This window comes from Apus apus, chromosome 2 (genome assembly GCF_020740795.1).
Source record: "Apus apus isolate bApuApu2 chromosome 2, bApuApu2.pri.cur, whole genome shotgun sequence".
Taxonomy (NCBI): domain Eukaryota; kingdom Metazoa; phylum Chordata; class Aves; order Apodiformes; family Apodidae; genus Apus; species Apus apus.
The window spans coordinates 54,774,087-54,801,413 of NC_067283.1; the positions used below are offsets into that span (position 1 = coordinate 54,774,087).

The following is a 27,327-nucleotide window of genomic DNA, read 5'->3' on the forward strand; positions in this document are numbered from 1 at the left end:
GTTTATTTTACAGTGCACAATCTGGGGTACCAAATTAGCAACCCACTCAACTTGCTAGGAGTGAGTCCTGACACGGGCAGAGGGATTTAATATCTCAGCCTTCACAGGCAATCAAGCAGGTGACCGACCTAATTTGAGAATTGAAGCTCTGAATTACTTTTGAGTCATGGGCTGACTAGGTGTAGGCAGCTTATTCTGACAAAGGTGAAGAGGAAAAGGGGGCAGTCTCTTGTCTTCTAGTGGAGTACTCTGAATCTGTACTCTCTTCTGGCTGAGCTGGAACAGGGAACCCACTCCTCCACCCCCATGTCATTTCCAGAGGATGCAAAAACCACAGTTGTGGCTTATCATGGTGAGCCTCAGTCTTTCCTGTTGGGGCTCTTTGACTTGAAGATTGACTTGAGCATTAACTCTTTCATGTTCTAGGCAAGAACTCTCATGCGAGGCTGAGAATAAATTTCTTCTGGCTTCCTGTCAGTGGGACAAATCAGGCTTGTGCCTGATTTGAGCTCCAGTGGGACAGCATCAAGGACCACTTGACCCACAAGTCATCTTGAATTTTCTAACCCTTTCTGGATAGGGAGACCCTGAATTAAAGTTTTGAAAGACTTGGTAGCACCTAACTGATGCCTATTAGAACTCATGTTCTTCGGTGTGTTTGGTCATGGGGTGGCTTCATGAAGGAAAAAAAGGATTTACTATGCATGAGTATGTTAAATTCAGGCAGATAGCAAATCCATGGGCACCCATTGCCTCCTGACAGCAGACTGCTTATAACCTCCCAAAGCAGCACTTAGATGCAGAGGACTGCTTGCCTCCTGGGAGCAGCTTGAGATATGAAGGAACTAATTGTCTGTTTAATAGGGGACCTGAGCATTAACTAGAAGTCGTCGTTCCCATTCATATGAGAAATGTACAATTCCACCTCCAGAAAATTAAAACTCATCATACAGAGTATCTGTGGCTTACTTTTGCCAGAACCTTAAGGTGTGCTGTTTCCCTGCTTTGTTCTGCAAAAGAAAGGCCTGCAGCCTGTGTTGAAAATTCTTTATTTAATGATCTTTATTTAAGGTACCATGTACTGCCACTGGCCAAAGCACAGACCACAGCAGTTCTTTCTAGGTTCTGCCACAGGAGGAGCAGAGAAAATTTCTAGGTGGATGTGTGCTGGCCAGAAAGCCATGTGGCATGAGACTTGCTGCCTTTACAGACAGCAAGGAGAGTCCCTCTATAGGGTGGCTTTCCTCCTGGGGACAAAGAAATGTTGTGATCAATGGCTTGATGTCCAGATGGAAACGTGTGACTAGTGGTGTTCCCCAGGGGTCAATACGGGGCCCAGTCTTATTCAACATCTTCATCAGTGACCTGGATGAGGGGACAGAATGTATCCTCAGCAAGTTTGCTGATGACACAAAGCTGCGAGGGTTGACTGATAATGCCTGAAGGCTGTGCAGCCATTCAGCAAGATGTAGACAGACTGGAGAGCTGGGCGAAGAGGAACCTAATGAGGTTCAAGATGAAAAAGTGTAGAGTCCTGCACCTGGGGAGAAAAAACACCAGGCACCAATATAGATTAGGAGTTGACCTGCTAGAAAGCAGCCCCATGGAGAAGGACCTTGGAGTCCTGGTGGACAACAAGTTATCCATGGGACAGCAATGTGCCCTCATGGCCAAGAGAGCCAATAGTATCCTGGGATGCATTAAGAACAGTGTGGCCAGCAGGTCAAGGGAGGTTTTCCTCCCCCTCTACTCTGCCCTAGTGTGACCACATGTGGAGTATTGTGTCCAGTTCTGGGCTCCCCAGTTCAAGAGGGACAAGGACATGCTGGAAAGAGTCCAAGAGAGGGCTACAAGGCTGTTTAAGGGACTGAAACATCTGTCATATGAGGAAAGGCTGAGAGACCTGGGGCTGTTTAGTCTTGAGAAAAGAAGACTGAGAGGGGACCTGATTAATGTCTGTAAGTTACAACACAGGAAGTTCCACCTCAATGTGAGGAAAAACTTCTTTACTATGAGTGTGAGGGAGCACTGGAACAGGCTGCCCAGAGAGGTTGTGGAGTCTCCTTCTCTGGAAACTTCAAGACCTGTCTGGATTCCTTTCTGTGTGATCTGCTCTAGGTGTTCCTGCTGCAGCAGGGGGGTTGGACTCAATGATCTTCAGAGGTCCCTTCCAATCCCTATAATTCTATGATTCTAGGAGAGGGCTGAAGTTACAGCAGGCCACTGGGTAGCAAAAGGCTTGTAGAAGGGTCTGCTTGATAGGAGCAGCTGGGCAAATACTTCTGGTCCCATTAGAAATGGAGGAGGATTTACCATATGCTGCAGTGTTCTTGCACAGAGATGGTGTTTATAGGCTCTTCACCTAAAGAATGATTGAAAATAATTCCTTTTTCAGCTGTTGCCTGCTCTTGTTTTTCATGTCTCTGTGAAGGACAGGAGCCAAGTATCTTGTCTTGTAGGAGATACTAGTTGTGTTGAGGCAGACAGGAATCTAATCTGAGCAAATACTGTTTCTGTCTCTGTTGTTTCTACTCTGTAAGGAAAAAAAATGACCTGACAGCCCCTTTCTTCCTTTTTGCCTATGTTTTCTCCTGTAATTAAGGGCTGGGTGATTTTTCAAGTACCTGGGTAACTGTATCTCTAGTGCTTTCCTGGGTACCAGTGGCAGTGTTTTTACTCTCAGGTACAGATGTTCTACTGAGGTCATGGCTGTGTTCATCTATGAAGCAGTTATGTTTGTTATATATAGTTATGTATATGCCAAAATCAGACCTACATTTTGCAAGGCACAATTCTAGCACGTGCTAAGAGATCACCTTTGCTATGTATAAGAAAAGAGAAGTGCTTTTGGGTGCCCGGAACCCATGACTGCAGGTAACGGTGGTAGAGTTGTGTCCCTGCTGAAAATTAGGCCATGTAGGCAAACACACCAAGGAGACACAACCAGCTCTAAGACCAAGGCTGGAGAGCAAATGTTGCCTATGATGCTGTTCCACCAGCCATATACCTTGCCTGTGTTAGTGCTCCTAAAGCATTTAAGTGAATGCCAGGGGAAAGATGTGGCCTTTGTGTTGCAGTGTCTTTCTAGAGACAGATTAATCCTCTTTAGGACTCAGAAATAGTTACTTAGGTGGGACTCCTACTCCAGGTATCTGGTGATCTTTTCTGTGGAGAAAAGATCTTTCCTTACATAGTACTACAGGCAATGGCTTTGCTTTGAAAACTGTTTTTTATTGAAAGATGGCAGTGCACATACAGAATGGTCTGAAAATAATTAATAGTGACTTAAACTTGGTAGAAAAATAACTCTCTTTTTCAGTTAGGTGGTACAACTTCTGTTGATCCTCTTCTTCATTCCTCATCCTTCAAGTCTAATTCTGAGTCTTGTGGCAGTGTAGTCCTGAAGAGCTCAGTGGCATTATACCTCATTGACAGCACAGCCAAGACTGAGCTTCATCTGAATTGCTACTGCTAGTCACTTTGTGGTGGTTGCCTGCTTTGTTTTTGTTTCATGGCTCATTTGATTTTTCTCTGTTAAGCATCACCATATCCTGGCAGATTAAATTATTTAGATTTTTAAAGCCTTTTTTTTTTTTTTTTTTTTTTTGTCCTGGAACAACTAAACACATACGCACACTTCAGCTGCCTGTCTTCATCTGTTCACTGGTAGCCGACTTGAACCTTCTGACTTTGAGGGCTCAGCACTGAGTCTGCCTGGAGGTGACCCAGTCTCAGCACTCCATCCCTTCTAATTCCTGTGAACATTTGTTCTCCTTCTGCCCTTTTGCTCTCTTGCCCATGCAAGTATTAGGACCCCAGCTGGGACTTCCTTACATTTGTGTGATGCTACTACCCATTCCCCACAAAATATTTCTGTTCTGAGCTTTGGTCTGTTGCTATATCCTATTTTGCTTAACTTCCTGGCTCCCTTTAGTTTTCCCTATTTTACTTCAAAACCTGCTTCTTGTATTCCAGTGAATCCCAGCTTGCTTCATAGAGACAGAAATACATGCAGCAATCATTTAACATAAGACTTCCATGCAACCCCTTTTGGCATCCAAGTCAGGCTTGTCGTCAGGACACTGGTTAGGAATCATGCAGTTTACTTCATTTAGGTTTTGTGGTTTTCTTTCAGCCTCCCATCCTCTGTCTCTGTGTCTGCAGTAGGGTTTCTGCTACTAGGATTAACAATTTATATTTTGTTTTACTCTTCCAAAAACATTGCTAAGCAAACATCTTAAATGGTAAATCAAGTTTTGGCACATATGATGCAACAGTCTAGAGAGGAAACCTAAGAATTCTGCAGCCTGCATTTCAAAGTGATGGTGTGGATGGGTAATATCCATATTGAGTGAGGACAGGGAATGTTGTCAGACCACTATAGTAATACAGTCTACTGAGGACTGTGATCCTTGCTTGACTTGTTTAATTTTTCCACTTTTCAGCAAATACTCATCAGGAAATTTTTTTAGATGTCGTTCTTCACTGCAGCAGCTCAGTTAAGAAGGGATTTGTTCAGCACTGTAGACACAGTTATAAATGGCAAAGAACTTCTAGACCATTTCATTAAGCAGCTAGTATCTGCAGAACCACATGCAAGTACAGGGCTTGTGTCTGGGGTGTACTGTGTATCCATACCTGAAACTTGGGGCTTTGCTTGTCTGTTAAGGAATGAAGTTCAGCATTGTGATTTAAGTGTAAACCCATACAAAAAGCTTGTTACTGTCATCTGCAGTGTAGCTATGATCTCTGACACAGCAGCTCCTTGGTGTGCTAGCACTAGAAGCTGTTGGACATGCAGATGCATTCATTTCAGTCTGCTTAATTATGAATGAAATTATGTACCTTCTAAATCACAAATCACATTGCAGTTTTCAGGAGACTGTATGCTTGATGAAGTTGCAGATTAGCAAAGCAGCTAATGGATCATGTCTTATCCTGTGTAATGGGTTAAATTTTGTTCAAGGAAAAAGCTTTGCCCTAGGGAAATGCAGTTCTCGGTATTATGGCTGTCTGAAAGAGGGAAATTTGCTTTAGAAAAGTCTTCTGGAGGAGATGGGCTCAGTCCAGGTCAGATTGATAGTAAGGCTCATTCTTTTTCAAGTGACATTGGGCACAACTAGTCCTTCTCCATAGAGCAGAGCCAAAGCAGGCATGTCATGTAAAGAATATGCATACCAATTCAGCATATACGTGTGTGTGTGTGTGTGTGCTTAATTGTTGTGGGGTTTTTATGCACTAGGGTCTTAATTCTGCAGGGATTTGCTGTTAGGCAGTAAGAGATGGTACATCGAAGACTGATTATATTTAAGCTCATGTTACTCCATTAATGAGCTGATTTTATTGTCATCTTTTCCCTGTTCATAAATATGGCTTTTCTGAGTAAGTTAATTTTCTTGTAACTGAGATGTTGTCAGAAGGTGTGTTGTTTTTTTGTAGCACATGGAATCAAGAACAAGAGATCAGCAGAGTTTCTAGGGGTTTCCCCTGTAGCAGTATCAGCAAATAGGCCATTTGTTCTTCCAGTCTTTATTGCCACTGCTCTCACATGGTGGGGAATGCAAGCAGGAGTTTGTTATCATGGGATCTTCCTTGATTCCAGGCTCCTACCCATGAGTATGTGTCTGTACTTGCAGGCATGCAAAATGAAGTGCCCATTTGGTTTTATGGGTAAAAAGTGAGAGGGGTATTGGTGTCAGATCTCAACGGGATTGCCCTCCCGGTCATGTTGCTGGGTTAGCTTCACAGATCCTCCCAGCAAATGCAGTGCTTAGCCTTGCATGAGTTGCCTCAGAAAGCTTCCTGGGTATGAGAAAATGGAGCTTCTCTAAACACAGCCTTAATGAGAGACTCCTCCATCCTTTGCATCATTGTTTTCAGCCATTTGGAAGTGCAATCATCTGTGTAGGAAAAAACTTCTCTTTGGTGGCCTGTTTGTTTGCCATTTAGTAGTCTCAGGAGCTTCATAAACATTCAGTAGTTGAGCTTTTCTGTTTTCCAGCTGGTACTTCTACAGGAAGAAAAGCTAAGCTAGTGAGACTTAAAAAATGGTGCTGACTTGTAGCCTAGACAATTTAGAGATTAAAAATAAAAAGGAAACTCAGGTACTATACTCCTTGTACAGATGCTGTTTTAATTTTGGTGGTTTGAGTGACTGTAATTTTATATTTTAAAATAACCTTTTCCCACCTCTTTTGTCTCTGGAGAAAAGAGATGCAAAATAAGCAAGGCAAGAGTGGGCACGGGGGAGGCATATGTGCAGCCTCCTTGAGCTCTCTGTTTTAGTTTGACTTTAAGTCAAGTCAAGCTTGGGGCTTGATCTGGGCTTTGGGGCTAGAGGCTGGCCTTGGAGCATCCACTTCCCACCCTGCACGTAGTCAGCTGTAGGTGTCTGGGCTGACAGAGCCAGTGTGTGGAGGCAGAGATAAAGGCTGCTCACATGCCTAAAATCCGTCAGTTTTGGTCCTTAATTGCCTCAAGAAGGGCTTCTACATGTGTAGGCTCCGTTTCCTTTCTGCTTTTCTGGCCCAGTGAAGACCTTGCTGTGCAGCATCAACAAAAGGGGCAAGTGCCCATCAGTGTGGATGAGGTGCTCCAGGTGCTCTAACCAAAAGCACGTTGGAGAGCAAAAGGAGTACCATGGCCACTGGTTTAACAGAAGGCAGTGGCTGCCACCCTGTTTCATAAGGGCCCTGATCCTGTCCATGCATTTCACATATGTCTTGGAAGCTCCTCTTGGGTTGATCCACTTGGAGAGCATGGAGGAATGGTTCACTTTTTGGTCCCAATGGGACTGAAGTTAATGCTGACTTGTGAAGTCCTGTTAGTAGTTTTGTGAGGTCTGGTAGCTTTGAGTATAAGCAGTTGTTAGGGTCCTGGCAAGCTTGAAGGAATCAAGGTTGGAGATGGCTTGCTTTCAGGTTCAGGAATACCAAAGTAGATGTTTTGTCTTTTGGCATGAGCAACTGAGTGCCTGAGTTACAATGGACCTTGCCATGCTGATCATGTCAGAGCCTCTGGCTTGCTTAAATAAATTGTGCCTATTTTGTCATCAGAAGGGCTTGCAACTGTTTTTACTTGCAAAATCACTGATTATGTATCCACAGAGCATCCTCTTCTGGCCCCAATTAGAGGCTGAAGCCGATGTGACTTAACATATTTTGTGAGTGAAGGCTTGTTAATTGAGCGTGTAAATGTGTAATTGTCTGTACAATAATCCAATTGATTTTTGTTTAGCTTTGCATTCAAATATGGGACCACAGTCATGCAGTTGAGCAAATTTTCCAAAAGCAGATGTTGAATTCAGTATGTGCATTTGAACATACAGGTGGGAGCACCCTTAAAAAGATGAATCCAGTTGTGGTAGCCTCCTCTTTTCTTTAGGCATGTGGATATGCTAATCTGAGTGTTTTCATCTGGGCCTGTCACATAGCATAGTTTCACCTCTGTCTTTTCTCCTGCTAAATACGTTTCATTGGTGTGGGAAATGACAGTTACCGTAGCAATTGTTCAGAGGTTGCTGTTGACATATGTGCTGGCTTTTAGTGAAGGGGTACCTTTTGCTTATAGTGGTTGGTGCTATAATGCCTTTAAAACAGTTCTATTTCATATGAAATATGGATCTGAAATGTGGTGGGTTTTAGAGAAAAGCCGACTTAAATAATGGGAGTTGTTGGCAGTTGCAGCCTGGTGCAACTTCTGAGAAGCAAAAAATGCTGTTCAATTTGCAGATCCAGGTATGCTTGAAGTTTCTCTGCACTCGGTGGTTTCTCTGTTTAGAAGCTGCTGATTTGCAAAGATTGAGTGATCTGGCAGTTTTGACCTAGCAATTCTTACCTGTTGCAGTGAATAAAACTCCAGACGGCTCATGCTTGAGGTCTGCAGTGTTCATTTACTGTGAGAGAAAACCCAGTCTTACTTACTGCTTTTCTTTATAACATGTCCTTTAGTATAAAATTAAGCACTGATTCAATGTATTTTGAAGTGGTTTTAAAAAAAGAATATAGAACAATAGTTTCAGGAACATGTTCCCAAGTAGTGTTAGAGCTGTGCCATGGATGTGAACATGGGATTGACAACTATGTCTGTCCTAGAGTAGTTTGTTCTTATTCATAGATCCACAGGATGTTTTGGGTTGGAAAGGTCCTTAAGGATCATCTATGCCAACCCTCCTGCTGCGGGCAGGGACATCTTTCACTAGATCAGGTTGCTCAGAGCCCCATCCAACCTGACCTTGAACACATCCAGGAGGCTTTGTCTCCCAGCTTCATGGCAGTGTTGTAAATAACACCCCGAGCAGGGGTGTGAATGGTGTCAGAGTTGGGGATGCTGTTTTAATCTGAGTGACAACCACTCCCCTAACACCCTTTTCCCTATTTCTCTGCAGATGTCGCTCCTATGAGGATTGCTGTGGTTCAAGATGCTGTGTAAGAGCTCTCTCTATCCAGCGACTATGGTATTTTTGGTAGGTCAGAGCATTTGGGAATTATGTTTGTCCTGTTCTTCTTTTATTTGTAGGACTTAAATCAGGTTATTTCCAGGCCTTGTATTTTAAAGCAGAGTAGGTACAAGTATACAGTAATGTGTCTGTGTACATATAAATGCATGGACTTTGTTTTTTTCCTTTTAAAAGTCTCTCAATATAGTGAGAAGGCACTGAAAAAGAGAGGCTGCTTGTGTCAGGTTGACCTTTGCTGCTTCTCCATCCCGATGGGCTGTACAGGCAGTGGTCCTGTTTCTACCCAAAATTGGTGGATTCCTTATGCCTGTCTCAGCTACTACCAAGTGGCAGTGTCAGGCCATTTTTGATGGGCACTCAGTTTTGAAAGAGGATTGTATAAGGAGGATTGTGCATTTAGGCAGGGTTTAAGAAAGTCTTGCCAGCTGAATTGAGGCTTCAATTTAAAAGCAAGAGAAATACATTTATGACTAAGGTTTTCACTGGAGATGGCAGCAAAGGAAAAGAAGGCAGAAAGATTTGAGCTTGTGAAACCAGCAGCTCAGTAATCTGGATAAAGCTTAAACTAATCACTGTTATATGCATAATGAAAGAATAAGGTGAATTCATCTTGAAGAGGAATTTAAGAAAGAACCCGAATAAAACCTCATTACAGTAGAGAAAATGGAGAAGCTCTCGTAGAAAACCTCATTTCAGGCATTTTTAAGGAGAATTTGAAGACTGCTTATAAAAAAAAAAAAAGCAAGCCTTCAAAATTGAAACAAATAAACACTGAAAACCAGAAGCCCGATATATTCCATAATACAGAGATTTGCTGAATCTGACTGGGATTTCAGTGTACAATCCTTACTGATGTAACTGAAGAGCTCTGCATCTCAATCCCTGGGGTGACGTCGTAAATCTCTGCTTTTCTGTTCAGAACAAATCCTTTGCAGGAGTGCTGCCAAAAGGGAATGTTTTAATATTGGCTCGGGGAAACAGGACCTCCTTCTGCTCTCGTTTCCACTGTAGAAACAAGAACAGAATTTGACCCTTTGCATGAAATACTTTTTGCTGCCATGCAGTTTCACACTGTTCCTGTCAGGGACCTGGGTGTGCTCCGAAAGGTGATACAAGCAAGGTGTGTAGGCTTGTCTCAGGCCAATTTTGATGGCCTCTGGCCAACTTCCATCCCTTCCATAAGAGCACAGTTGTTACTACCTTCCACTAAAGGGCCCTGAGGTGGCATTTGCAGCCTGAAGAACCATTTGGGTTTACAGGAGCTTGCAGCAGTCACTAGCATGTCTAATAGCTAAACCCAGAAAATGCAGTGAAAGCCACTGTTTGGAGAACAGAATCTGCCATGCCCTTGCTGCAAGTGCCTGTTTCCACAGCACCAGGGCAAGGGAATGATGAGGACAGTTTAGTCAGGTCGGAAGAGGAGCTCAGAGGAGAGCAACTGAGGCAAGATGATGTCCTTTTTTTTGAGAATGGATATCTCATTTAGGAGCATGAAACAAAGCTTGTAATCTTCAGTGCTGAATGCTTCAGTCTTCTGGCTTGAGCTTAAATGCCAGCTACCGTATTTCCCATGGGAGACAAAATTACAGTGCTGAGTAATTTAAGAACATATAAAAATCTTTTAAGGGTAATTGCAGAATAGGATTCCTCTGTGTCCCCCAGAAGCCTCCTGGCCAGGCTCAATGCTGTAAGCATGAAGATTTGTGTCCAGGATACTCAGTTTGAAGTTGTACCAACCTGGAATTTCAGTTCAGAATCCCAGTGGCAAAGGTCAGGGTATGAACCTGAACTTTCCAAAAGTTCAAGGGCATTTTAGTTTCATATTTGTATTTCACAAGGCAGGAGGCATTGGACAACAGTACTAATCTCTAAAGATGTCTGTAATATATCCATAAGTGTCCCGTGAGTGCTATCTCAAATGGCATAGACCTGCTTTCAAGAGACAACCTATATAAGAACCCTCAATAAAAGTCTTATTTCTCTCAGTGAACAGTCTAGGCTTGTGAACTGCCTTAAATGCAGGTGGGTTTTGACTTCCCTCTTCCCTTTGCTTAGGTTCCTTTTGATGATGGGAGTTCTGTTCTGTTGTGGAGCTGGTTTCTTTATCCGAAGACGGATGTACCCTCCTCCACTAGTAGAAGAACCTGCTTTTAACGTGTCTTACACCAGACAACCAGTCAACACTTCATCAGGTCAGAGACAGCTCATTAAACAAGTTTCACAAATTTCTTACATTTGCCAGGTCGTTTAAAAAGAGTAGGTTTGGGGTTTTGTTTGGCTTTTGGAAACAGTGGGTTTTGGACAAGGGTTTGCACTGCACCAAACCATGCAGCCACCTCCTGTGATGAGTGAAGTCCTCTGCCTTCCAAACAGCATACTTTACCTGTAGTGTACTAAAGTGATTTTGAAACCCAGGATGACAGTGCCCTTCTGATGTGGTTCCTAATAATTTTACAGCTGTGTGTCCATCCGTGGAAGGAGACTAGCAAGTTCTCACTTTGCAGCATAGACAAAATAATAGGTATAAAAAATGAACAGTAACACAAAGAAAGAGTTTTCCAGATACAGTTGATAATATCTGGCAGAGGTGAAGGAAAGCCTAACATTGTTCTTCCATGATGTGGCTATCTTGCAGTTCTTCTCTTTTTTATTTGCCTTCTGTGCTCTGAGCTGTAGTTATTCTGCAGCAGAGTGGTCCCTCTCCCCTTGTTAGTCTGATTGCTGTTTCTCTGGTCAGTAATGGCTGTGAGCATCAGGAGGATCTACCTTGTGATGGCTTCTCTGGCAATACTGCTTTCTAAGTTTGTTATTTCTTCCTCTCTGGCTGTCAGACAGTCCCAGTTGGGATAATCCTGCAAAATAAGACTCACCTGTAAGCAGAAGCTGTTTGTGCCTTATGAGGGCATTTTTAATCCAATCATGTGCTCAGGTGGCCAAGAAAACCAGTGGCACCCTGGGTTGTATTAGAAATAGTGTGACCAGCAGAAGAAGAGAGGTGCTTGTCCCCCTGTGCTCAGCACTGGTGAGGCCACACCTGGAGTATTGCATCCAGTTTTGGGCACCTCAATTCAAGAGAGATATCAAGGTGCAAGTACAGAGGAGGGCAACGAAGCTGGTGAAGGGCCTAGAGAATAAATCTTATGAAGAACACTTGAAGGAGCTGGGAATGTTTAGTTTGAGGAAGAGAAGGCTGAAAGGTCATTGTAGAGAGGTTGGTGCTGGTCTCTTCTCACAGGTAATTGGCGACAGAACAAGAGGGAATGGCTTCAAGCTGCAACAGGGCAGGTTTAGACTGGACATTAGGAAAAAAATTTTCACAGAAAGAGTGGTCAGACACTGGAATAGGCTGCCCAGGGAGGTGATTGAGTCACCATCCCTGGATGTGTTCAAGGGTCGTTTGGATGTGGTGTTAGTGGATATGGTTTAGGGGAGAACTTTGTAGAGTAGGGATGATGGTTGGACTCGGTGATCCCAAGGGTCTTTTCCAGCCTGAGTGGTTCTATGATTCTATCTCTAGTTGGAAGACCGTCTGCAGTGCTGAGATTTTACCTGAGCGCACACACTTTGGTGCTTGCTTTCTCCTTGCCTCAAAAGGCCGAACTGAGATGGTTTTAACCACTCTCCAGATTGCATAAAGCAGTGCTAATTTGTGCCAGTCAAAGTACACACACACACAGAGGCAGGCACACTTGGTACACTGACAGTTTTCCTCCTGGCTGTCATTTTATTTTATGTTGTATTAGTGCTGAAGTCAGAGGACAGTCATCTTTTTTGACAACTTTTTTTTTTTAAATGGCAATTTGTTTTAGTTTCATACCCCCTTGAAAGTGGAAATACAGCTGAATATTTTGTAACGAGGAGGATCCCTCTGAAAATTTGGTGCCTCAAACATCTTGATTAAAAATTGCCTTTCTTTGCAATACTGTGGCTGCATCGAGACAGCCTCCTTAGGAAAATGTCCTCATGCCCTTTGGTTAGCTGTGACTATCAGCACTCTGCAGCTGGGTTCTCCCTGCTGTCATGCTCACCACTGCACACCTGCATGTCATGTGCAGGCTGTGGAAATGCTCTTTGTTGCATCCTTAAGCATGTTCTCCAGGGCACGCATTTCCCCCCTCTCTCTCACAGGTCTAAATGGATATAAAGATATTACAGGCACAAACTGACACTTGATTCATTCTCTTTTTGTTTGAATCCTAAGGGTTTTTGCTTAGGCCTTCCATTCTGCATCTGTTTTTCTCCTTGACTGAACAAGCATTTCCAGAGAGACTATTTATTTTCAACAGTGGACAGTTGGGGGGAGCCAAACTAATTAAACTAGTATTTTTAAGCCTGAAAAATTACCTCAGGATTATGTGAACAGGGCATGTCTTTGGCTGGATTGGTAAGTACCAGGTTTCATTTTAGAGCATATTTATATTTTTTCATGACATTTCATGGAACACAAGTTGTGGCTAGACAGAAAGTAAGCACAAGCCTTTTGGTGACCTGCTCATGCTTCCTGCTTTCAGACTGTTACTGTTACTTAAAAGCTTTGGGCTCTGAGCTTACTCCACCCATTATTTTTTTATATATATTTTTTTTTTATTTTATTTTTTAACTTTTTCTACTATTCTAGGAATATTCAACCACAAAAGCAATGAGAATTAGTAGTCAACCAAGTTCTCATTTTCTTCTAGCTCCTCTTCCAGGTCTGGTAGCAGTAGCCAGGTCACTGTTGAGGCAGAGCCCTTGAAACATGGCTGCTTGCCAGCATCTTCTGCCATCCCAGCAGCAGCCTGGAAGTAGGAGTGCTTTTTCTGTGAGCCTAACTGGGAAAATGGATTGAACACCTCACCTACAAGCAGTAGTTTGCAGACCTGGTGGTATCTTTCACTTCAGCCCTGACCTACGCAGCCCCAAACTGTCAGTTCAGGTGCTAGAAATCTGAGTTGGGATCCTTGGTAGACACTTAAATACTTGCTGAGCTCATCCCACAAGGAAGTTGATACTCAGATGTTGGTTTCCGCTGGGTTTAATGAACTGAAAAAATGCCTCCAAAGATTTGTGTCCACATTTGCTCCCCCCCCCAATTTGATAATAATACATGGAAGTTTTAATGACAGCAGTTATTTTCCTGAAGAGCAAGCTGCAGCAGGCTACCTCAGCCTCTCCCATTTCCCCATGCAGATGGAAACTACAGAAATGCAGATCTGGGCAGGATTTATCTTTGAAACAAAAATGCTTAAGAAAAATGCTACAGGAAAAGGTATTAGCCCAAACTTTGGAGAGGTAGGACTTGGCTCCTGTTCCCAGATCGGATCTCCTGCAGCTGTGTGCTGATGCTACCCGTGGAAGCAGACCAAGGGCTCCTTGTTGCCACAGCAAAGGAAGAGAGGCTGCAGAACAGCCCTCTTTGCTCAGACAGGCAAAAGGAAAAATTGTTGTGGTGGTGTGTAAAAAAAGAATTAAAAAAATACTGTGTTAGGAAGGAAATACCTGCATTCCTGATCTGTTTTCCATCCTCTGGTCCTGAGCATCCAAACAAAGCTCCCTAGGCAGACACTCTGGGCTCCAGGATAGTTTGTATCCCTGTGCCTTATGGCTTAGCCCATCTGATTTAATATTGTAAGGACATGGTTCAGTATGCAGCTCCTTCCTGAATGCTTTAAGTACTAAAGGATGGTTAAAGCTTGAAGAAGCCTGTATTCTTTCTGTGGCAATACTGAGCCCTACTGTCACTAAGTCACGGAAAGGAATGATGGAGCAGAAAATCCCTTAGAGGCTGTGTCATTATAGGACAAACAGACTAGCACCAAAAGAAGAAAACTGGTTCTCAGACATGATGGGGTTTGTTGGTTTGTTTTTTTTTTTTCAGTCTAGTTTTAAGTAGAGAGAAAGAAGAAAACTTACATCTTGAGATAGAGACGGTGACTATAATTGCTGGAATCACATTAAGTTGTCTTCCACAGTTGGCTGCAATATCTGAGGAGGGTGACATGCTACCTTTGTAATTTCTCATGGCAACAGTCTCGGTTACTCCTCATGTGTCATGGCTAAGGAATTTTGCATTTGATAGGTGGTTTCCTTTCCTTGTCCCTGCAGGCTCCAATGTAATTTCCTGAATCTAATCTGTGCAAAGCAATCTTGTCCCATTGTGTTAGCCAGCCATAAATGGCTTCAACTTGGGTTTTTGTTTCATACAAGTTTGCTCCTTAGCCATCTCATGCCTAGAAGGGATATTGTCTATTTGAGATGCACTCTGGCTTACAGGCAGATCCAGTTCACCACAAAATAATCTGTGAAGTCCTTTTGTAAGACTTGACACCTGACTCAGGGCTACAGTGGGAAACCCTTTGTCCATCTGGGACTCCACACCTCTTGGCAGTGTTTCTTTTTGGGGGGCTGAGCAGGGCTCACAGTTTTTCCCTTTCAAATGGGAGTTGCTTGGGGCAGTGGTTCCCTTTGTTTCACTAAATGCTTTATATTGCATGCAAAATGGAAAGTTTTTTGACAGAATCTTAAGAAGTGAATGTCGTCCTGCAAGCCTGGGTTTTCTCTGGAATGGGAGAAAGGTGGCCCCTTGTCTTTGCTCTGATGAACACTTTGAGAAAACTTGCCCAAGTGTGCAGAGCACAGGTGCTGGAAGAGCATGACTTGATGCCCCTGCTGTTGTTGATACCTTCTCTTCTTTTCTTTCTTTCAGGGTCACAACAACCTGGAGTGCCGTATTACACAGACCCGGGTGGACCTGTGATGAATCCCATGGCTATGGCTTTCCATGTCCAGCCCAATTCCCCACAAGGAAACCCGGTTTACCCACCCCCACCTTCCTACTGCAACACACCACCTCCCCCTTACGAGCAGGTGGTGAAATCCTCCACCTGAGGACTCTGGCTCTCTGACCTGACTGTGTGAGATGAAGGTGCCATTGCAAAATGAGCAAGATGGAGGGGACATCTGCCCTTCTGAACACTTGCTAGTTCTCTAAGTCCTCTCTCTCTCTCTCTCTCTCTCTCTCTCTCTCTCTCTCTCTCTCTCTTCCTCTCTCTCTCCCTTCCCTGCACCTTTCCTCATTAAAGTTCCATGCAAAGGGGTGATTTAAATTTTTTTCTTCCTTTTTTTTTTTTAGTAGAAGTGGATTTTTTTCTTTGTTTTCAAAATGAGAGAAGTTGTCTTTGTAATGCTTTTAATGGAAACCTATATTTAAAACCTGTATGTCTTTCTCTTTATTTATTGTTCATTTCAATCATGGGATGATTTGCGTTGTGGCAGGCTAATGAGAGGTGTTCTTTATGCAACCCCAGAGTGATGTGCATACTAAGACCCTGTAGCAGAAGTGCCCTCATCTAGTAGAAGAGGTGGGACAATGCTTTGACTAGAAATGGTGACCACCATCCTTTTCTTTGAGAATTTTCTTGTACAATTTGCTTTTGATGCAAAACAAAGATGCTGTGACTGGAGCACCAGCACTGGTCAAGTCATGGCAGGGGCTTTGCCAAGTACTCTAGAAAAGGAGTCCTTACTTTAAAAGCAAAGGATCAGGACTTGAGTGTTTCTTGACCAGCACGTGGACTCTGCTTGTGCTATCAGCATCTTGGCTCCTCTTATTTTGCCAGCAGTGAGAATGTATGAAGCAGGTAATGACTTACATGTTGGTGGTGAGAGGGAGGTGTTACAATCTCAGAGCTACATGTGCTTGTGCCTCTCGTGTTTTGCTGTGAGCAGCCCCAGGATTACCAGTTCACTGCCTTATGCTCGTGGCTGCCTCCCTGAGTGACCACAAGTCAACATCTTCAAATCAACACAGCGCCCCTTTCCCTGGGAGGGCTCTCAGGCTGCTCCATGTCCAGCAAAAATGCGAAGCTACTGTGAGATGTGGCTGCGTACTAATGGAGCCTTCTCCCTTTGTGCATATTCAACATCGTGTCACTAAGGAAGGACAAAAAGAAGATGCCTTCTAATGCTGAAGTACCTGCAGAAACAGCAGAGCTGAGAGTTAGGAAGGAGTTCAAGACAGTCCTTTGAGTACTGAGTGATTGCAAGTCCTCACTGCCAGTACACCAACTGCTCCTCTGTCACTCCAGCCAGGGCACAGAGGTTACCTTGAGGTGGTCTGGAGTCATCTAAGAGCTGTGCTGCTAGCGCTGTTACTGTGTGCCAGTGGCTTGTGAGAACTTGTTCCTAGGTGGGCAGCTAGATTTGTGAATGGGCAGAACTATTAGGAACTTGTCTCCAACAGAAAATCTGGTAAGGGTCACTGTTTCTAAAAGCTGCTGGTGGAGTTAGCAGTCATCTGGAGCTGAGTGAGCTTTTGAGGAGCTCATTACCACAGCCCTGACTTGGGTGAAATGGTAACTAAGGCTTTCCCTTGTTATGCACCATCGTAAGGGACAAAGCAAAGGACCTCAGTTTGTGCAGTGCAGGCTCGGCAGACGCTTATGATACAGCAAAGTACATTTTCTGTCTTATCACTACGTCCATCAGCCTGCACACCACAACTGTTTATATTTTCTAAATTAGTGTGCACTTGCAGTTTAAAGCTGCTGATGTTACTGAGTACGGTTGTGTGCACAGGATACGATTTTTTTAAAAGCAAATCCAACCTCTCTTTGTCTGTCAATAGAAATGGCAACAGACCTCATGTTACTAGATAGGTGTTGTCATGTCCTTTTATATTACAAAATGTATCTGTGAGAGCTGGTGTTTTCCTGTTTTTTAATAGAAGCCTTTTATAGCAAATTCTTACACTGTACATTGAAATTCAACCTCTGGGGAAGCTTTCCTGAAGCCTGGCTGGTTTATTTGCTGGTGTTGGTGGATGACATTACAACACACACACACTCCTCTGCTAGCAAATTTCCTTGGTCTCCTCTTGAAAATACACCAGCTGTGTGGGCAGCCGTGTGAATTGCTTGCAAACTGTATACATGCCTGGCCCCTCATTACCTTGCTTTTGGAAGATTTTAGGTTTTATTTTTTCCCTTTATTTCTTCCCCTCTTAGCTTAAAAAAAGAAACAAAAAAGAGAAAGGAGTGTGTGGAGAAAGATGGTAGAAGCCCTTTTGGCAGGGTGATACTAATAATATGAAGGTGCTAGGAGTGGACATTGTTCATTTTGCAAGGGTGGGAGGGTGGGTTGGAGGATGGATGGAGCAGAAGTAGGTCTGTCTACAGTCTTGGGGACTCGGGTTGCTCATAAAAATTGTGCAGGCTTTCTTTCAAAATGCAGTTTATTAAAGCAAGATGGGATGTTGCTGCACCTCTAGCTCTCTTCATTGCTCTTTTCTGAGCTGCATGCTTGAAGTTCTTTGTATTACCGAGTTAGGAGTGTGACCTCTTGTGTGCAGAGGAGGAGAGGCAGCAGGGCTCATGCCACCAAGAGACTTATACTCAACAGCACTTCAGCAAACCAGATGTGAAACACAAGCTACAGGCACACTACTGGAAAGGACAGCACTGCTCCTCACCCACAGGCACTGATGTCAGGTGTGCAGTCCTGCAGGGGAAGGAAAACCTCATCTTCCACTGGGGTATTACTTGGCAGTAGTTACGTCCCAGGAGCTGCCAGCTGCTCCAGCTTCGCTAAAGTGGCCTTCCCTGTGGTGTGTGGCTGCTTTATCTGTTGGGATTCCTCAGCTGAATTCTCTGGGTGCTGCTGCTGTGTCCTCTTTCTCTAACACAACAGATTTTGGTGCCTCACTGACAAAGCAGGTTGGTGTTTTGACTGCAAAGTAAGTTTGGTGCTGGGAGCTCTGGGGGCACCAAGAGCAGGGTATGGGACTGACTTCCTACCTGCCTTTTGAGATCTGGCCATCTGTATCAGGAAGTTGATTTGATATTTTGTGGGGATCAGTCTCCTAGTTCTTGCAGAGGTGTTTTGATAGGTGGAGGATTCAAATGCCTGGAACAGGGCTTGGGCAGAATGGAGATGCTCAAGCTGAGCTACTGAGCCTGGGAGAGAGCCAGGAACATAAACTGTACCCCCTTGAAGTCCTTTCTTTGGTTGTGTGTCCTCAAAAAAGTATCTAATGTACCTGAGAGGAGGCAGTGACTGGGGGGAATGTGACTAGATGGGATCTTGAGGTCTCTGCTGCTGTGATGCTGGCAGAAATGGGAATGAGAAGGGGCGTCAGTCTCCAATTATGCTGCTTTGAGAGAAAAAGCACTACCAGGCACTCTTGGTATACCTTGTCCGTAGCTCTGATGTGGCCAGTCCTTTTAATGTCCAAGGCATGTACAACAAGCCCTGGCTGTGCTGTGGGCGGGAACCTGCCCTTTCTGTGGCTGGGCAGTTGGTTTTCAGCCAGAGGTTTCACTGTCAGTCCTGTCTTCTTGAAGGCCAAAGATTATGGAGGACTGGATGTGCTCTGCTCTTTCCTTCTTGAGGATCATGCAGGGAGGGAATGAGCAGGGGTCTTTGTAGGTTTGTAAGGACCTCATTCTTGTGTGCAGGCACTCTGTCATCAAAGTTCTCTCTGAAGGGCTATTAAAGGCAGTGTTCTGAGACTCTGTAGCTCTCAACAGGCCATCTCCTCACGCAGCAAACTTTCCCAACCACAGGCATCTTCCTTCTGAGCAGGTTCCAGCTGCTTGTTCTTTTACCATTGCTGGGGAGAAGAAGCCCCATTTTGCTTCCCTTCCTGTCAGCAGTTTCTTACCTGTAGGTAGCCACGTGTGACCAGCACACCATCCACCCTGGCTCTTGATGAAGGATCCAGCGAGTGCTGCCTGACCTCCATCCCACCAGCCATGTGTCTCCCAGCCCAGACTGGACTAAAGCTCACCCTTCAGCCACTGGTGACAGCTCCAACTTCTGAGGCTCACACAAGGCAGGCATCACCGGGGCTCAGGAGCTGCTTACCCCCCCAGAAGGTAACTTTCTTCACACCAACACGCTCACTGCTTTATATCTGCTGAGGGAAGGCTCTGTATTAATGGGTCAATTCAGTTCATTGCAGTCTGAGGGTTCATAAGGTCTTGCTGCTGCTGCTTCAGCTTTCCAGCACATATGTGGCCCCAGCAGTTGCTCAGTTGCTGTCAGGCCCAGGGCAGCTGAACCACCTCTGCCAAGGTGTGGGTGAGGCAGCTCCTCAAGGCCATGCTGTTGGGCCGAGGCTGCTGAAGTACCAACATCTTACATGTGGATTTTTAGTCTCGATTCTCTCCTCCACCTCCTTCTTCCTGGTGTGACTCAGTATCCAGGAGAGGAGCAAAGGTCACCTGCAGCATCCTGCCATGCCTTCTGTGCCTCTCAGTAATTAGCAGGCTGACTCATAAAAATAAATAGGACCCAGCTTGACAAGGATGGTACCAACCCTGCCACTTCTGTTTGGGGTGGCCAGGCAGCTGTGGCTGTGTTTCATTAGCACTTTGGGAAACATAACATAGTGACAAGCTGTTTTGGTTTGTGTGGGGGTTTTTTTGGGGGTTTTTTTCCTTTTCTTTAGAGCCCTGAGAGGGCTTACACTGCTGTGAAAAACAACAGCTGGGAACTATGTTTTCAAACAAGATCTTCAGCCTGTGTGAAGAAGCCAAAGAGGTGTGTTGCTATTTCTTCCTACTTCAAAGAAACAAGCCCAAAACCCTCAGATGGGTTAGTTTTATATACATATACCCAAGAAGCCACATTTTGGCATAAGGGTCAGCCAAAAAGACCAAATATCTTGTCAGATAGCAGAGACTTTTTAAAATTAATTTTATTTTCTTATTTTTCTGGTCTAATCACTGCATCACTGCTAATTTGATAGCTAAGAAAAATGGGCCAGGATGTTTTTGCAGGCCCAGTGGCTGTGGGAGCCCTTTCCTATCCCTGGGGGGGACTGAGCTGCCTTCTGGGCTTTCACAGTTGTGTGTCCCCTGGGACAGGGAAACTACTACAGAGACCAGACAGGGGAAGATCCAGCATAAGGCTGTTTCTGTGAAGCAACTGCTAGATAACAATGCTATTAAAAAGCAGAGGTGCAACTGGCAGCCACCATCCCAAGCTGCCACGTGCTGCAAGGTGAAGGGGACAGCAGAGAAAGCAGAAGGAACAGTGTCAACTTTAACAGCCCTTCCACCCCAGCCCCTTAGTTATTTTTGGCTTTATGTAGTAAGAGAAATCACAAGACAGGTGTGTGCAGCTCCATCCTATACCTGTTTTTCTCCTGCTGTCTGACCCCAGCTATCTAATAGCTACAGCTGGATTTTCAGCAGCCCATTTGCAGATGTCATGGAGAAGCAGTGGTTTAAGACAGGTCAATACTGCTCCCTGCATGCAGAAGATCAGGGCTCTGCTGTTCAGAGACTGGCTCCTTGTGCCTGTGAGTTGACATAAAATCAAGGAGAACAAAGGGGGGGAAGTGAACCATTCAACCAGGAAAAAAACCTGCTGCATCCCAGCTCCCTGATGGGGCAGAGCTCAGGCAGCAGGCTGCTGCCTGGCTAGTACCTGAGATGCAGCACAGATGCTTCCTCCCATCTCTCTCCTCTACCCTATTTTGATGTTACAGAGAATTCTTTGCTAGAAATGCCCTAATGCATTTGTCCAGCGATAGCTGAACTTGTACAGATTATCTTCAGGCTCCTGCCTACAGCCCAGAAATAATGCTATTAATTCAAAAAAAGCAGGAGCTGCTTTCAGTGGCAGAGGGCCATGAGTGGCACCTGGGGCTTTGTGAAACAGAAATACCACCCCTTGCTTGCAGTGTACTTGAAGTTTCCTTCTGTTAAAGCCTAGTTAGGGAAAAACATCAAGCTTTCCCAAGGCTGGAAAACAGATGGTAGGCAGCTGGACAGAGAGATTTCATACGTGTGCTCTTAAAAATCAGCTATTCACAAGTCAGGCTTCAGCTGCAAACTGTTCAACAGGACCTATGTGACCAGAAAGGAAAGCAACACTAGGCACTAAGCAATGCACACTAAAAATCACCTGGAGCAGCAGCAGTATCTTTAAAGCTAGCAAAAGGTGAAGGTTAAAAAACAAGCCACTTTCTGGCATGTGCTCCATCCTGCAGGACTGTCAGCTTGGGAGGCAGTTCAGCAGTCTGATCAGTGGGACAGATGTGCTGGAAGAAGGATGGTGTACAAGAGGAAAAAAAAAAAACAACAACAGAACCACACAAATTAACCACCACATAGCTTGATCTTTACTAATAAAGCCAAAGAACAAAACATCAGCATTTCCCCCCCCCCCCCCCCGTTTTTCTGCCCAAAGAGCATCTCCATTTTAAACACTAACTGCTTTTTGCAACAGATGGACTATAACACACGGACAAAGCAAACCAGGGAATATTAAGACATTTTCCACATTTTAGTTTGATGGGATAGTGCCTTGATGAAATACATTTTTTTTCACCTTCACGCTGTATCCTTTCTAAATGGGCCACCTGGATATCACAGCAGTGTGACAAACAGAAAGGAGGAGCCACAGGGAAAGTCATGTCAGGAAGATGAAGCAGACATACTGTCAGATCCTTCCTGACTTGATATGTTACAGTTGTAGTCTTGTCAATTCCAAGAGGATTCTATGGGGAAAGACTGTGCCAGGCCCCACCACATCAGCAGGCTGCCTACAGTACAGAATGAGCTGGTAGCTGACTTGTTCCTTGTTTCAATGGGTGTACTCACACATCTCAGAGGTCTGCTCAGTATTAAGCTGTTCTAAGTGTGTATATACCTACATATTTTTTTTAAACCAGCAAGCTTTAATTCCCCTTAGGTTCCAGCTAGCCAAAATGACCTCCCACAGGTGCCACTCTAAGCTGAGCAGCCAAGGAGGTTTCTATGTATATAATCACTGAATGAAACAACGTGCCCGTTGACCCTCTAAGTTCAGTGGTCAGCAGGATGCACGCTCAGGATCTGCCAGGGGGCCTGGTGGCTTCTGTGTTTGCAGGCAGTTCCTGCAGACCTGGCAAGCCTCCTCCCTGCTACCCCTCCCACATGCTCTGCACTCCCAGCAGAGGAGAAGGAAACATGGTGGGATGATGTCGAACAAGATCAGGGATGCCACCTACCTCTTCTGCTAGGATTTGTGCCGAGACTTGACCCTGGGACAGTTTCCTCCCTGGCTTATCTATAGGCAGGATTAGTCACCCACAGGCTGAAGAAAGAAGCAGCAGACTTTAGCATGCTTGACAGGACGAACATCTCATTTGATACGGCCTCTACTGGTACACTCTGTGCACTGCTTCCTGTAATCGGCTCCTCCCATTTCTGTGATCCCTCCCCTTTCTGCCTTTTGCTCCAGTTTGCTTCCCCCCAGCTGCCTGGCATGCAGCTGCCCTCATCCCTGACTGTTCAGATGCAGCTGGGTTTGGTGCCCCATCACCTCATCTGCTGCCCTTTGCCAGAGGGGTGGAAAAGTCCTGCTGCTGCTCCTGTCTTAGTCCTACCTGACAAACCGGAAGATGAGCTACACTGTGACATTAAGCTGTCCCTGCACTGGCACTGCTGCTCTTGCCCAGGAGAACTGAATGTGGAGATTATGAACATCCCAATGGATTTGGCAACAGATAATATACTAAGTTCAAAGAAGTCACCCACGACTGTTCAGAGATTTACGCAGGGGCAACGATGTATCTCCCAAGCTTGACAGCACAGAGTGGCACTCAGCAGATGGCCCACAGGTCACATATATCCCAATGCACATCTGAAAGGTCAAAATCTCTGCCATCTGTCACACTGGCACCCAACAAAAGGTATCAATTAAAATAAGCACCTGGAATGACAGAGCACAAGGTGACCTGGGGGAAGGATGACAGCAGAGCTGGAGAGAGTGAGTGTGTGCTACACTTCCTTACCTTTCCCAAGCTGTGAGCCTGCTTGCTATCTGCAACACATAAGCCTGCTCCAAGTGTACTTCCAGTATGTCCCAGTGCTCTTCTCAAACCAAAAGCCTGATCCTCAGGAGCACCTGGAGGTAGGTCTAGTATTTCACAACCCCACCACACTACAAGGGGAAGCAAAGCACTAGCAGCACAGTTAAAACAAAAGGCAAAGGGCTTTTTCTGTTTGGATTTTAAGATTAAATCAACTGTAATTACTCTAGCAACGGTTTCATACTGCTCACAAATTTTCTGCAGCCTTCACAAGCAGCTGGTGAGTCCTATCATACTATATGGGCTAAATACAGCGGGGTGGGAGGAGAGGGAGGGAGGGGCCCAGAACAAATCACCACCTTGGTTTGGAAGCAACAGTCATCCTAAGTCACCAGCACGAGAAACTGCCCTGATGCCCTCCTTTACTCACTAAGCATACAAGATGCTGCAGGACAGGTTTATTAAACATCCTCTTACAGAAGAGGAGAAGCACAGTTATGCTGCCCCTGCTCTGCTCCTGGTGGCAGCAGGAGGTTAGTACGAGTGATTACACCTTCAGTTTGTTAAACTTGTGCCATGGGAGGGGGCTTTGCAGAGGTGGAGACAACCATGTCCACTGTGCTGCAAGTGCTTAACACACTAATCAGGTTCAGGTATCAAGGGAGCCTCTCTTTTCAGGCTTTCTAAAAGAAACCTCCCACAGCAGAAGCAAAAGACAAAGTCAGGTCCATTCCAACCTGCTAAGTTTCTGAAAACTGAGGTGGCCTCTTACCTCTACATCAAAAAAAGGCTTACCTCCTTCATCTTAGCTTCTAGTGATCGAGGAGAAAAATGCAGAAAAATAGGACTGCAAAAACGTTTTTCATCTGTTTTTGAAACTGCCAGCTCTCCAGTGAAGCTGGGCACTGCCCTGCAGCAAACTCTGGCATGAAGGTGGATCTCTCTGGGTAACCACGCTGCAGTGAGCAACACCGCTGTTGTGAGTCATGCACGAAGGTACAGGATAGAGAATCACACAGGGACCAGCTTTTTGCTAACGACAAAAGACTCGACTCAACAGACAACACCAATAAACATGCAGAGCATGTCAAAGACCTGAAGAAGACAAATACAACGGAAGAGAGAAAGTTCAAAACTTGACTTCTGTTGTCCTACATCTGAACATGTCACTTCAACGGAACTTAAATGTGGCTTCTCCTGTACATGCTCTAATGACTTCATGGTCCTCTGGGGCAGGGGGTAGTGAAAAAAGGGTTAATCCATCCTTCAGTTCAGGGCTGAGTGGGTTCAGTATCAGAGGCACTAAACAGTCCCATCTCTTTTGGCATCAGTTTCCTCTCAAATGATCTTTTAGCTGTCCTGTTCCACTTTGTTTTCCCTCCTTTGGGGTCCAAGTTCAAACGCTGGAAACTGGGAAGTCTCTGGTACTGAAATATCTGAGAGGAAGTGAATTGCTCCAGCCATGCCTAAAATGTAACGAGAAAGAGAACTTTGTGTATCTTTGACATTAAAATAGCACAGTTGAAAGCAAAGGCAACAGCACCTGTTTGAACACCTCCTCACTAGAATCTATTTTCCAACAGGTGAACTTACAGACTATAGAAAGGCAAGTTCATCTGTACTTTGCCCAGTAAACCAAGTTGCACTTGGGAAATATAAAGGCAAGAACCAAGATCTCTCTACCACCATCTTTTCAGCTGCACAACCTCAATGCTACTTCTCTTCAGAAAAAGTAAATCCCCATTTGGACTGTCCCTCAGAATCTGAGCAGCTCTTGCTCATCATTTCACTGGTGAAAAAAACAAAGGCAAAACTTTATTATACTTGTGAGGTACAGATTCATTTGTTTGCTATTCATAAAGAGGTCATCCAGAGCCTGAAGCACTAACAGCACCATCATCTCAGGGTGACAGACAGCAGAGACAGTCTACAGCAGGACAGTATACAAACACAAGCTCAGTTTTATGATCAAGCTAAAATCCTATTTTATCAGTAGCTCGTCACATACAAACAGAGGAACCTTCCTGAAATACAGCATCTGATGCAAGTGAAATGATTAAGACAGTCCTGCAAGATGCACATGCAACTTCTGCAGTGTGCATATAACATGCAGAACTGGGCAACTTCAAGCACAATTTTGGTTACAAAAATATTCATCAAAATTAAGACTTTTTTGTCTCAAATTTGAAAAGTCTAGATTTTTCTACAAAGAAATCATTGGCATTAAAAAACTTAACGTTGTATGTCAGCAAGAAAGCACAAACCATCCTACAGCTGGCATTACTTCACCTCAACAGACTTCAAAGGCCTTATACAATAGACAGGACAGATACAACATACATGCAAGGGAGCTCTCAGGAGTTAGAATACTTAGACTTTTCTCCCTTAAACATTAAGATGGTTACTGTGTATTTAGAAGGGATGCATGTAACTACTGCTCTCGTGTGTACACACTTTGGATTGGTTTATTTGTAAAATAATTCTATTCAGTCTGCTGTAATCTCACATCTTCCTGATAGGTGGCACACTAGGCTCACTGTTTGTGAAGTACCAGCACTTTAAATCCTACTTGGGCCTGTGATTCCTTGCTACCGTGTTTATAAAACATTAAGGAATAGAAAATAATCTACAAGAAATACAGAGCTCAAGAAAACTATGTGGCAACATCCTTGAACTTACAGAAAAGCCTCTAAAAACTCTACATTTATTTTCTGTTTCAAATGTTTTCCTTGCTGTAGTACTGCAGCAGAGAAGGTCTGGTTCTGACAAGCCAGCAACTACTTTGAGACTCCCTACCCACAGCTGCTCCTCTGCCCAGTCCCTCAGCTACAACACCTGTGACAGAACTGCTGCCTGGATTTCTGTTTGCTTTAAGCCAACCAGCACAGCAGAGTTTTATTCAAGAATGACACCAGCACTGGCTTGACACTGGGAACTGCTGAAATGCAAACAAAAGTGCAAGTTGTGACACTGAATTATTTTGTCTTCCCCCAACCTTCTTTTAGGCAGAGATGGGGGTGGGTTTATTTTTAATAGTAGAGAAACCCCACCAAAGATTTCCCAACTGCTAAGCATGTGCCAAAATGGCAAGGTTGCCCTTCTTTCCTGTATAATACAATGCCATTTGCAATACCATCACTTTACCTTCAAAGAGAGAATAAGGTCTGTCAGGAATACGACATCCATGTGCACCATACTCCAAACACCATTCAGCAAACTGGGGAAAACATTAAACAAAATCATATACTTTGTAAGACCCTTAAATGCAAGCTTGAGTATCTGCATATCTTTACTAGGTACTACATGTCAAATTGGGCAAGCAAAGATACGACACAGAAATCACTGTCTGTGATCAAATCTGTCCCACTTCAACTGTGACAAGGCTGAAATTAGGTTTCAGGATCTCTATTTCCACAGCACAAGTTTCAGTTTAGTAACAACGTAATTAGGTGGGCTGTCCTTTTCTGTAAATCAGCCCTGCTACACATCAATGAACAATGCCACAAGGACAGGCAGATTCAGTTTCAAGGGTAACATTCTTCTAATACTATAATACCAGTTTCTTGGTGCTGAATTTATCCACATACTCGGGACTTGGGGTTGTTAATTGCATTTTGGTTTTTTTTTCACTTCCATGCACCAATTTAGAGTATTAAATCTCCACCTGCCACTGCTTAGTTTTATTAATTTACTCTCCCCAAGCTTTATGAAAAATCATTCTAAATGCAGTTAGACAATCATGGTCATCAGTATTTTGTTGCAGATGATGGAATCTCATTAAAAGAGTTAACAATGTCTTTCTTCTGTTTGATCAACACTGCTGCAGTAGCTACATTAGACATTCATGACTTAGGAACCACATCTGGATCAGTTTCATAACAACCACCTATTTCTCCTTTATGGCTCCCCAGAGCATAGAGGGGGACACAAGCTGCCCTGGTATTTCTGTGCTTGGAAGCAAACCACTGCTTATGCAAAACACAGTGCCAAGATTCCTGTAAAGCAAAGAACTAAGGGGTCTCTCCCTGCTCCCCTTAAAATTACAGCAACCTGTTAGCAAACAGATCACCCTCAGCTCTAGAGGCAA

General features: G+C 44.3%; 2 protein-coding genes across 3 annotated transcripts in view; one reads left to right on the plus strand and one right to left on the minus strand.

Moving 5' to 3' along the window:
• VOPP1 (VOPP1 WW domain binding protein) overlaps positions 1-16,880 on the plus strand; it is a 65,049-nt gene extending 48,169 nt beyond the window's left edge. The window contains exons 3-5 of the mRNA XM_051610632.1: positions 8,387-8,464; positions 10,514-10,650; positions 15,144-16,880. Coding sequence (XP_051466592.1) covers positions 8,387-8,464; positions 10,514-10,650; positions 15,144-15,325 — 397 coding nt within the window. The 3' untranslated portion in view covers positions 15,326-16,880. The remainder of the gene's footprint in view (positions 1-8,386; positions 8,465-10,513; positions 10,651-15,143) is intronic.
• Positions 16,881-21,543: 4,663 nt separating this feature from the next.
• The window catches only part of LANCL2 (LanC like glutathione S-transferase 2), a 30,084-nt gene continuing 24,300 nt past the window's right edge, over positions 21,544-27,327 (minus strand). For both annotated transcript variants that reach the window (XM_051610556.1, XM_051610557.1), the window contains exons 8-9: positions 26,385-26,457; positions 21,544-24,706 (exon numbers count right to left, since the gene is read on the minus strand). In XM_051610556.1, the coding sequence (XP_051466516.1) occupies positions 24,591-24,706; positions 26,385-26,457 (189 nt within the window). In that variant the 3' untranslated portion in view covers positions 21,544-24,590. The remainder of the gene's footprint in view (positions 24,707-26,384; positions 26,458-27,327) is intronic.